The following is a 12,449-nucleotide window of genomic DNA, read 5'->3' as shown; positions in this document are numbered from 1 at the left end:
CAAATTGATTACGGGAAACAACAGTTAAGGCTGTTAACAAACCAATTTCATGATTTGTCTATAGCACATCACTTCCCGGTATTGGCACTGCTATTTTAAAATAACAAATATGTCGAAACGAATGCTAAAAGTATAATATCCGGGATAGACGATGAAGCTAGTGGAAATACGTATACAGGCAACGAGTTGTGGGTTCGATCCTCTTAGCACTTTTAGTAAGACTTTTTGTGTAGGTATTATGTAAGTATTAATACGTAAAGAAAAAAATTGATCTGATAATGTGAAAGTTTACATAAACGAATGAAATACAGAAAGCTAAAACGAATACCGTTTACGTTTTATAACAGCATCAAACAGTCTATATATCAGATCACATATTATAGCAGATTCCCAAACTAAAGAATTAACAGGTCATTTTTATCTGATGTAGTTGAATTAAAAACAGGAGCAAAGTTATAAGTATTATTATAAAATTGTTATGGCGATAATGGTCTGCCTTAATTATATTGTAAAAGTAAATTAAGTAAATAAATTTTGAGTTAAATAAGTTGTTATGATGTGATTATAATAAAGGACCATACTGTATTCAGGATATTAGATTGATTTGGCTCATGTAAGTTACCTCGCATGCTCTTCCTGAAGTCTTTTCGCTGCAGTACAGGAGCGGCCGATTTCCACATACGTCGATAAGAACGCAGTGCGATGATTAACAATCCATTCTAGCATCTATAACAATGAAATAACATTAAAGTTTTTTGATTTTACAATCGTATTTTGATTGATTGATTTTATTTAAATAAAATTCTATAAAAAGCATTAACACGTGTGTAATTGTAACTGTATTTTTAACATAATGCTCTTGCGTAAAAGTATAAGATTTATTAATAATTGACAACATTACTAGCTCGCCGTGAATGTTGTAGGTAGATAACAAAATACAGTTCAAAGTGCAGAAGTAAAAAAAAAAACATTTCAGTATGAGTTCAAATTTATTCAAAAATCGAATAAGTAGGTAATCAAATACTTTTATTCTAATCCCGCTGATTCGGAAAGCTGCTTAAGTGTAAAGAGGAATCAGCAAGAACCTTAACAGTTGCTGTTGTAATAGTAATATTTACTAATCTAGTTGTAGTCGGAGCCGTCAAGCCGTCAAGTGACCCGTACGCTTGCTTCTCCTTAATTGCATGAAACCTCAAAGTTTACATACCTTTTCGCAATCCTGTTCGAAGAGCCGTAGTTGGAAGCACTGATCGAGTTGCATCTTTTTGTGCTGCCACAGTTTGTGCGCGTGCGCATGGGCGGAGCGGACGGCGGACAGCTGAGAGCGTAGAGCGCTGGGCGAGCCGCAGTGAAACGCGGACTCGCCACCGCTTCCGCTTGCTTCCGTGCTAGCGGCCTCGGCAGCCTCCAGACGTTGAAGCACGCGCTCCCCTGTGTAATACCGATATATAAAGCAAACAAGTTCAAGAACAAAAGTAATCTGATGGAATTCATAATGTAAATTTAAAATTATATCATATGACGTTAATTACTGACTAAAAATATTCAATTTGCAACATAATTTAGCTCTTGCAACTAATATTATGACAGGTTCTCCTCTAGCAATAGCCGCCTAAAAGTTTCTACAATACTATGTCCTTCGCTTTCCGTCTCCCACCTGATTAAGAAACAACAATTAATGTAATCATCCAATCTTCTATCATTATATCCATATTTTCAATTCACTTAAAGGTTAACAAAGAGTTAAACAACAAACAAGTTAAAAAACAGTAACATTACTGCAGGATGGTATTTTATTCTTTTCTTAGACGTACAGGTTCAGCCGACCAATCATTCATTCATATTCATACGCTCCTGTGATTCCTCTGGTGGCACATCAAAATAATCTATCAAAAGGATAATACACTCTTTTGCAAAACGGGCACCTAACTAAATAGCCTGTTTCACTGGCATCTTCAGATTATTTCATAATTCTGAATATATTGTATCATCATAATACTTTAAATAATTAGCAAAAAGAAGTTTATATCAATGTCATCATTATATTTTGATGGAGTTAATGAAAAATGATCCCAGAGTCTAAACAGCTACTTGCGTATCTGTTGTTCATTAAATAAAAAAGCAGGCTAAAAACAAGATAAAAATAAAAAGTAATATTTAACATCGAGTGTGGCTCCCTCTTGCTAAAATGACAGCTTGTATTCGTCCAGGCATGCTATTGATGCTATTCTTAATTGTTTCTCGTGGAAAACGTTCCCACTGCACAATAATTACATTCAGTAGTTTTAGAACATCCAAAATGTGCTCTATGGGATTGAGGTCGGGACTTCGAGCTGGCCAATCCAAACGACGAATCCCTACCTCTTAAATAACCGTTAATGCGGGGTGTACGTAAGCAATGCATTCAAAATGTCGTTTTCTATGACGACAAACTCCAACAGTACATTAATCGCTGCCCAAAACATATCTGAGCCTCCACCATAAGGGGTTAACCTCTTTTGGTATTATATTTTCTAAAGGGACGAAAAAAATTAAAACCGCCTGTTTTTTTGCAAATGAGTTTAGATAGCACAACTGCCAATAATACTTTTAAACTTAATTGGCAATTAAAAATACACCTCGGAGAAATCATTTAAACACATTTATGTCAAAATCCGAATTACATCGAGCACATATTAAGTTCTTACCCACAAACTTCCCTTTACAAATTAACAAACTTATAATAATACAGACACTATCATATTCGCATCGATAAATATTTATAAAAACAAGTTTAGCATATTCAAAGTCACTGGATACACACACGTACAGGCTAATAGAAACGAAACAATCGTACCGTGTCCATATTTGTATCGTATGCAATCAAAGCACATGTCAGTACGTCGACATGGTTGAGCGTGTTATGCTTATGAAACAATTAATGCAATATCTTGTTTCGCTGAAACATGGATATTTGACCTCTGAACGCAACTACGCGTTCAAATTGTTTACCATATTCAACCAACTAGCACTTTATATATATGCGTACATTAATCGTTTCATAGTAATGTCGTCTGTTTCGAGGAACAGCTTGTTGATACTAAAGTATTAAATTTTATTAGTTCCGATGGCGAGCATTGCGTGCTTTGGGGTGGATGGTTCTGTTCATAGATCTGAATTTTTTTATGGAAGACAAACGAGCCTTTGGGTCACCTGATTTTAGGTAATCTCCGCCGCCCACAATCTCATCACAAGAGCGTTGCCGGCCTTTTAAAAAAGTGTACGTTGTGTAAATTATCCGCTAATGATTAGCCTAAGCTAATAATGATCAAACGATGTTCAGTGTGGTATGAGGACTCTTGTTTCCGTAATTAGTCTCTTAAATTGAGCCTTTAGGATTTAATGAGTGACTGCATTAGTTACAAACAAGGCTTGGAGCCAAACCAACTTTAGCTAGGCTTTCGCGGTCATACAAAAAATTATTCAACAAAGCATATAAAAATTAGTGACATCCATTCAGAATGTCTTATAGGAAGCCACCTCATCATACGGTCATTGTTTATCTTGAACAATCACTCATGGCGCCATACAACCGCTAATAGACTTCTTGGAAATTATAACTAAAACCAAGTATCAAGAAGCTATAATTAGCATGACAGTGACGATGCCAGATGTTTATCTCACATGGCGAATATTGAAATAATTACATAAGTTCCATACTTCCAATACATGACAATCATACGAGTATAACAAATGTAAATATGTCGTCATTAAAAAGAAAGCATATTATACACTTGTTATACTTGGTTGTAATTATTTTACCGAGGCTAAGCAGTATCCGTGTATTTATGCACGCTCATCTACGATATTGCTTAAACGATTTGAATTCGTTATCCACTTATTTATTGAGGCAAGATCCCCGTCATATTTAGTGATTGTTACATTGCAAACGGTTCAATCCAATGACATAAACAAAGCAAGGATAATATTGCGGCTGCAATGGCAGCGACAAGCGCTTCGCGGTGAGCGATTGACAATCGACCTCGTATATCTATCTCGAGGGACCGCGCGGCCGTAGCTACGTTTTTGTACCTAAAACGAATAAAAAAATCCTGTACTATATCTTGAAGCATAGTAGTGTCCAGTAGTGAGAACAAACAAATATTTATTTTCAGGAAATAAGCACATTAAAAAAAAGTAAAAAAAATTGTAGTTAAAAATAACGATTGTGTTAAAAGACACGCTTGTTATATATAGAAAACCGAACTAAAAAATAGAAAAGAAATTTAAAAGTAACATCAATTCCTTGCCTTATCGAGGATAGAAGAAAATGATATAAATTAACTATGTTTTTTTTAGAAATTAACTTATTGTATTGTCATCGGTCCTCGACAAATCTACGAAGTTTTAACGAAATCTGGTCGTTTTGAAGTAGGTCAAAATCACGCTCAAATAAGTCGGTTACAAACAAACATCCATACATTGCATCAGTTTTACGCTATGGACTACTAATATGGGTGGATATGTTCAGCGAGTGTTATTTAGAAAACATAATCTGCTAAATCTACCATGTATGTACATTTTCGAGGCTTGCAAATTTGTGCGTAACCATACATATCTTTTCAGCCGCATAGACTTGTTTTGAAACATTGTCCTAAAACAACACTTTTTCTTAAAAATAGCCATAACATGTGTATAAAATTATTTAACAAATTGCCTGAGCACTTGAAAATACTGTCAAAGAAAATTTTTATACCAAGACTCTTCAAATGGTTGATTGAAAATAATTTTTATAGTATTAATGAATATTTAATTAAACCACAAGTCAAAAAAAGCAACACACCCCTTGAATACGAGCAGAACTCTATATAACTTGGAATACAAATCGAGAAAATGAAGAACACAATTCACATAGACAAACTAGCCAGAAAAATTAACATGACCTGGATAATTATTAGAGTGGAAAAAATCTATACTTTCTATATTATTCAATAAAATGAATATTTAAATAAGTTTTAAGTTTTTGTATGCTTTTAATTTAAGCTGGATAGTGGCAACATTGTAATATTTAAGATCTAGACTGGCCTATGGACTTGCATCCCGTGCCACTAAATAAATTAAAAAAAAATAAGATCTAGACATACCCAAGGCAAAATAAATAATTTCATTTCAGGTGAAGCTAATAAAAGCGTGTAAACAGATTTTAAATGTAGTCAATTATAAAAGTTTGGACACGGCTGCCTGCAGCCATTTTAATGTTTCCTCGCCCACACACCCATTCCATTCATTCATGCGAAGGGCGTGTCAATTATCGCACAGTTTCTTTAACATAGTGTTAGATTATGTTTAGATGACCGTACTAAAAATCAGCAAAATACATTAATTTAGCCGTGAAATAATAACAGGTAGACAATTTGATTTTCCCATTTATGAGAAAAGTATGGAATAGACAGTAGTCTAGTTAGTAAACTACTACATAGAAATCTACATATTAATGTAGGTATGTGTATCTATCATGGTATAACATTAAATTCAATTTAATACGAGAATTCTCTTCACCCTTTATAAATGAGATGAAATAATTCCTTTTTTTTTCAAACTGAACACTGACGAAATATAATCGGCTCTATTGTTAATTATTGCAAACTGTTTACCTTGAGCTTCCAACTCGTCAACAGGCACTTTAGCGAGCCGTTTACTGATGTCAGCATGAGCGTCGATGGCACGTCTCGCTCCCGTGACGTCATCCGCAAAATCCGCTCGTGCGACGTCTTCCTGTAAGTCGTCTAAGCGATCCAGGAGCTCGCCGGCTTGCCACATCAAGTCTTCTAACGCCTAACAAAATCAATACATAAGTGTTGTTCTTACAAACTTTTACAACATATTATTCGCAAATTCAACAGTATTTAAATGTAACAACAGTAATTAAAATATGTTTAATTCTAAAAATATGAAAGGTGTTATTGTTATTAATGTAGTGTAATAAAGAACTTACCAGTCTAAGATCTATCCATTGTGCATGGTCATACTGTAGTGTACCATCTAAATCTGGTGTCAATTGAGAACTATCTATCACCTTAGGTAGTGCTTCTAAACTAATCATTGATGTCTGAAAATAGATACACATTTCAATAAACTATCTACTTAAAGAAAACTAGTACGGTCTAATATAGTTGATAATATGTTAAAACTCAAATGCTAAGTGGTTCATAAACAATATGTGTTGTACATAATATGAAGAGTGATGATGTCTTAAAGGTGTTGTAAAAAATGGGGAATATATAAAGTTATAACGAAATAGGACCTTTAGCATCTAATGTCTATCGGACACAAATTTTAATTAGCATTAAATATGAATTTCTTCATGTATTAATTAATATTATCAACCAATATCAAGCATTATCTTGTATATTACCTCAAATTTGTATTTATGAGCCCCTATAGTTGTGCGTTGCTTCTGCCAAAAGTTATCAGGCTTAACTACTAATGCCTGATGGACGGATGCAGGGAAGTGTTCTTGCAGAACTTTAAGTATTGGTTTTATGGCAGCCCATGCCGACCCTCTCATGTCAATTAATATAGTAAAGCCATGGGTTTTGACGGACTCGCTGAAACATTTATTCAGATATAAAGGTGTCATTAAATAAAAAGATGGATAAATATATATACTACTTATATGTTTATATTCTATACATAACAAATTATTAAGTAAACAAACAAAAATAACATTGTAAAGATTAAATAAAAAATGTATAAATGCATACATTTATAATCAATTTACGTAGTAAAAAGGAAACAGTGGTGGGTTCGTCCTTATTTAGCCTTAGCATTTCATTTATATATCTCTATCGAAATAATCTGATGAGGAAGTATTCTAAATTGATGGTCTACTTTGAATTTCGATAATCAACCTTTTTGAATTTGAATTCTTTTATCGAAATTATCCATCGTATGCAATTAACAAACTCAATTAGAAAACAAAACACAACAGTGCACACGTGTTGCACGCGATGAGGTGGGAGCGTCACTGGCGGACGGCGGTCGGACTGCCAACCGAGCTGGACGCGCCACCAAACGGACACCAAGTGAGTAGCTCTCTATAGAGTTGTATACATTTTGTTGGTAGAGGAGACATATAGCGGTGAAATATAGCCCATAAACTTTATATTTAATACAACTATCATGTCGTTAATGCAAGATAAAGAAGAAGACTTGCAGCTAGATGATCCTTTACCTGGGGATGCTGCTAAGGTAGTGTAACAAACGACGATAGTCATCTGGAGCAATTCGATCTCGTCTTGAGTTGGCGGGGAACCATATGATAGGTCCACCTCTTCTATCTCGTCCACCACTTAGAGCTGCCACGCGTTCTTGGAGCAGAGGCAACACGTCCAAAGCACGTGCGCCTACCTCCATTACTGTACTTATTCACGAAGAAGTGGGGATGAGCCTCTATAAGGTAAAAATAGAAATTAAAAAATATATTGCATGCACTTATTATAATTTGTGATATTGACTAACTTATCGAAAGATTTCCTACAATACACGTATTTGTCACCGTTGTGGCCTCCTGTGCAAAGGAGCCTCACTGGTAAAGTTTTTGGTCTCTTCTTCAACTCAAGCCAAAACTAGCGATTATACCGCGCAGTCTGAAATACAACTACATGCGTGAAAGATCCTCGCCCGCCACCTAGCTATGTATTTTCTATTTTCGGATTCATATGCTCATAATACCTAAGCTAGTCTTTTTTCATGTTTAGTCCAGTATCGAGTAATTTAGTATTAGCACTGGTGATGCCGTATACACGGGCCATGTAGACCTCTCTCGGGAAATCGTCCACCAGTGCCAATCCAATTTGAGCCCCAGAAAACCCAAGTTTGCGCGTTCACCACTAAAAAAAACCCCCATTTGTCGTATCTAGAGCTCTACAAAGCGCAGCTTCGGACACATATAGAGTATTGCTATCATTTCTGGTCTGGCGCAACGCAGTATAAGCTCGTTTCTTTAGACCGCATGCGAAGCAGAGCTGCTCGAATTATCGGGGACACAGTGCTCTGTGAACGGTTGGATCAGCAGGCTTTGCGTAGATACGTCGCTTCATTGTGAGAGGAGAGTGTCCGAAGTGCTGTTTCATCTGATTCCTGCCGCCGAATTCCGCCGAATTCCACCTTCGCACGACACGCCAAAAATTAGGATATCATCCCCACCATCAGATGTCAGAATGTGTGGCGTTCGTCCACAGTGCGGTTTTCAAGGAACTTTCTTCCACTTACAACCAAGCTTTGGAATGACCTTCCTTGTGCGGTGTTTTCAGAATAATTATGAATTTGATAGGATGGTATAAGACGATATGCATCAAACTACCAAGGAATTAGCGACATTGTTTGATGTTAGCATATCCAAAATATTGTATGCATGCAATATTTGAATTCAAACGATAAAATAAATCGACTTTAAGTGAGTAGCACTCATCAAAATTTGACTTATGATGTTGAACCATCATAGAATTGAAAAGTTTAGGAGTGATTTGCAATGTGTCATAAAAAGTGGATTTATATATATCTATATATGTGTGTATATTATTTGAGTATATTATATATTATGTAGGAGAATCGAAAATAAAAATCATAATATCTGACTCCAGGTCAAATGTAGCAACAATGTATTAAAGAGAAGCTTAACCATAGAAAATGTATGAACGTTAATTGGTTGTCATAGTGTAGGTAGGTCACACTTAGACATTCTCTGCACCCTTTTTCCTTTCTTTTTAGGCAATTTTTTATAGCATTTTTGTGTAACAATATTTTACACAGAGTTTACTGAGTCCAGGTACCTGTAGTTCTACCGCAAAGATTGCATATAAATCCTTCCCTTGAGACGACCTACACAACACCCGATGGATGAATGTCTCAAGCTGTAGACAGTCGAAGGTGGAGATACCTGCACTATCGCCCAAACTGACACGTAGACTTATCAGCCTCAACAGACATAACATCTGTATAATGGTGGGCACCCTAACCGGTCACACATCACTAAACAAACACCTTTTCACAATTGGCGTAACGGACAGTCCTAAGTGCAGAGGCTGTCCGGCCGAAGACGAAACGGTCGCTCACGTAATCCTGGAATGTGCGGGGGTGGCCAACCAACGGGCAAAAACCTTAACCAATACTAGGTCGCTCCAAGAAGTCTGTGAACACCCCAGGAATGTTCTGAACTTCTGGAAGGAGCTGGGCTGGTTGGAGTAACTGGCCATTACTGCACGCAAAATGGACCCATGCTAGTGGTTTAATTGCGGAAACAGGAGCCCCTATACCATACTATACCATACCATACCATACCTTCCCTTGAGATGGGAGAAATATATTGGCAAATACTTGTATTAAATTACTCTATATTTCAGTTTTGTTATATTTTTTCAAAGTGCGCAAAGAAATTCATGTCACAGTTTTAGAAAGGCAAAACGTTTGTTAAAAGCCGCACGGGGGTTGATATGACATGGGTACCATCAAAAAAAGCGCGTACACCTTCCTTAAAAGCCGGCAACGCTCTTGTGATTCCTCTGGTGTTGCTAGAGAATGTGGGTGGCGGTGATCACTTAACACCAGGTGACCCATACGCTCGTTTGTCCTCCTATTCCATAAAAAAAAAACCTATAGAGGGACACCTCACATCAAGACGGGTGGTATCTATGTTTATGCCATGTTACACGTAGATGGAATTTGGCGACAGGAATTGGGTGAACTGCTCTTCGGAACAGAAAAGTAAAGTTAAATTATTTAAAAAAATTAAATTAATCTTTTGTATATGTACACATTTGGGTGAGATTTAGAAAACAGATAGTTTATTACTTTTATATGTGAAATATTTTGTATCACTATTGAATGTTTGTATTGAATGAAAGCTTTGGTAATGGAAACAGTAGTTCCAGCATAGGTGAGTACCGAATATCCCAGTTCTTTAAAATGAGATTGAGACAAATTAGAAACTTTCTAAAATATTAAAAAAAATATATGTGTTGCTTCTCATTAGCTCTTGCTTAAAATATGGTTTGAGATACCACACACATTTTATATCTTCAATTGACTTCACTGCACTATTCTCATTAAGAAGAAGAAGTATTTAAAAAGAATAACATTCCAATGCTATTCATAAATTCTTGTGTAATTAATAATAATAATACATTTATTTCAGGCAATTCACCCATAAAACTACAAACAACCAATGACTTAATAATTACAAATTTCTCTATTTATAATATTTTTTATTTTAAGTGAAGTCATTGAAGTTGGGTATGAGTAGTAGTAATTATAGGAGTAGCTTTGTAGGCATATTCATATGTTGCTCTATTCATATTCCAGGCTTCAGATTGAGACAGAAAAAAATAACTGTGCTGCTTCTTTTAACAACTTTTTAGTGATAGCATTAATACACTTAAGTCCCTTGGTTTTGAAGTATATAATATACTTATGTATATATTATTATATACTTTTAGAGGGAAATACTAGTTAGAATCTAATACTGATTTCATAGAGCAATTCGATTCAATAAATTATTTGACAAAATCCAATAAAGATAAATGCTATTAACAAATGTGCAAAGATTAATTCCTAGCCATATTTTAATATGCCTATTAAGTATCTCCTTATTACATGAGCAGATGACCAGCAGTATATGAAAACTTAGTTCCAATGTTACACATTAACCATTTTTTTTTATGGAATAGGAGGACAAACGAGCGTACGGGTGTGTTAAGTGATCACCGCCGCCCACATTCTCTTGCAACACCAGTCAAGGTACCCATGTCGTATTGTCCCCGAAACACCGCACAAGGAAGCTCATTCCACAGCATTGTAGTACACGGAAGAAAGCTCCTTGAAAACCGCACTGTGGAGGATCGCCACACATCCAGATTGCTGTATTTGCCAGGACCATTGCTGTATTTAAGTTAACATATAAAATTTGTGCACATTGAGCTCTTGTGCATTATCACACAGAACATATTTTAATCCTTGGATTTCTTTCTGCCTTTAATTTTTGTGATTACTTAAAATAGAGAGGGAAGTGTAGTGATTGTTTCATATTTGTTAAAACTAAGATACAATTTATTATATTTAATTTACAGAGTGGCATCTAAAAATTTGCCCGATAGTTGGTATGGCTTTGTGAAATAGTTAATGTTTATTATATATATGTGATAGTGTTGAATTCACCACAAGGTGGTTTATAATTTTTTATATGACATAAATTACTTAACATATTTATTAACAAGATGATAAGAGAGGCATAACTTTTGTATTTATTGTTGGTAAGCCCCATAAACAGAAATAGAATCTAATGGTTATAGCCAAGTCCAATATAATGGTTAAAACAACTTAATAATAAGATACTATAACAATAGTTTAAATAGTAATTGTTGACATAAGATATTAATGCTAGGGTTGGAATTTCCTCATGTCATAAGTGCTACTGATCAAATTGTGATGACATTTCTTGTATAAATAAGAAACAAAAGAACTTACATTTTAAGCTGAGCCTTTTCAGTGATCTTAATTGTTTGCATAATAACATAATATTCAAAAAACTTTTTTTTCTCTATTTGTATATTAAGGCCAATTTACCATTAATTGTAAATGTTTTTTTTAATGGTAGCCGAAAGAAGAGAAGACAACATATTGTGTTAACAATGATAACTTATTATAACCTGCATGTGGTATCTAATTTAAAGCAAATATTATTATATTATAATAAGTATTCATAGATTCAGTCGATTACGATTGTTTTACTTCACTGAAAACGACGACCAAGACCAACGCCAATGTAAAGAGAAAAGGCTTCTTATAATTAATTCTTTTGAAACATATCAACGTTACTTATTAAAATTATACCAAACATTATATATGGGTAATTATTATTAAACTTTAACGTTTCTTCAGGTGGATGACAAATAATTCACGATATTTATACATACATGTCACAACAAATCTACGAAATGACCGCACAAGTTATAAATTAAAACTTACCGTGGTTATTTATTAATTTCATATAAAAGGTTCGGCATCCATTATTGTCATATTTAATATTCTCACTAAAAGATTTGTAAAAAATAGAATCATTTGTGCCCGAAAATTCAATAATAACACAAAAGCTTACACATTAAAATTACACCAAGAAACACCACAGAAACACTAACCCAGTATGCACATTCCTCAGTCTACACTCCTACACTCTACAGTCTGACAATCCACACCTATCATAGAAAGATTTTCTGTGTTCTGTGCCAACATACATAGAAGATGACCACTAGATTCGCTGTCAGCGTATGTAAATGAGATAGCAATAGTCTGTGACGTGTGTGATGTTTTCATGTTTTCGATTTGTACAACGTAATGGACAACAACGTTTCTTAATTAAATAATCTGGCCAGTGATTCATGACAGACGAACTTTTATAAATTCTAAATCTTATA

General features: G+C 34.9%; 1 protein-coding gene across 1 annotated transcript in view; it reads right to left on the bottom strand.

Moving 5' to 3' along the window:
- LOC126978875 (triple functional domain protein) overlaps positions 1-12,171 on the bottom strand; it is a 187,012-nt gene extending 174,841 nt beyond the window's left edge. Inside the window, exons 1-7 of the mRNA XM_050827991.1 lie at positions 12,004-12,171; positions 7,214-7,431; positions 6,395-6,587; positions 5,975-6,088; positions 5,634-5,814; positions 1,208-1,431; positions 623-726 (exon numbers count right to left, since the gene is read on the bottom strand). Of these exons, the coding sequence (XP_050683948.1) occupies positions 623-726; positions 1,208-1,431; positions 5,634-5,814; positions 5,975-6,088; positions 6,395-6,587; positions 7,214-7,395 (998 nt within the window). The 5' untranslated portion in view covers positions 7,396-7,431; positions 12,004-12,171. The remainder of the gene's footprint in view (positions 1-622; positions 727-1,207; positions 1,432-5,633; positions 5,815-5,974; positions 6,089-6,394; positions 6,588-7,213; positions 7,432-12,003) is intronic.
- Positions 12,172-12,449: the final 278 nt, after the last annotated feature.

This window comes from Leptidea sinapis, chromosome Z (assembly GCF_905404315.1).
Source record: "Leptidea sinapis chromosome Z, ilLepSina1.1, whole genome shotgun sequence".
NCBI lineage: Eukaryota > Metazoa > Arthropoda > Insecta > Lepidoptera > Pieridae > Leptidea > Leptidea sinapis.
Note: the sequence above shows the minus strand (reverse complement) of the source record. Positions and strands in the feature narration are given on the sequence as shown.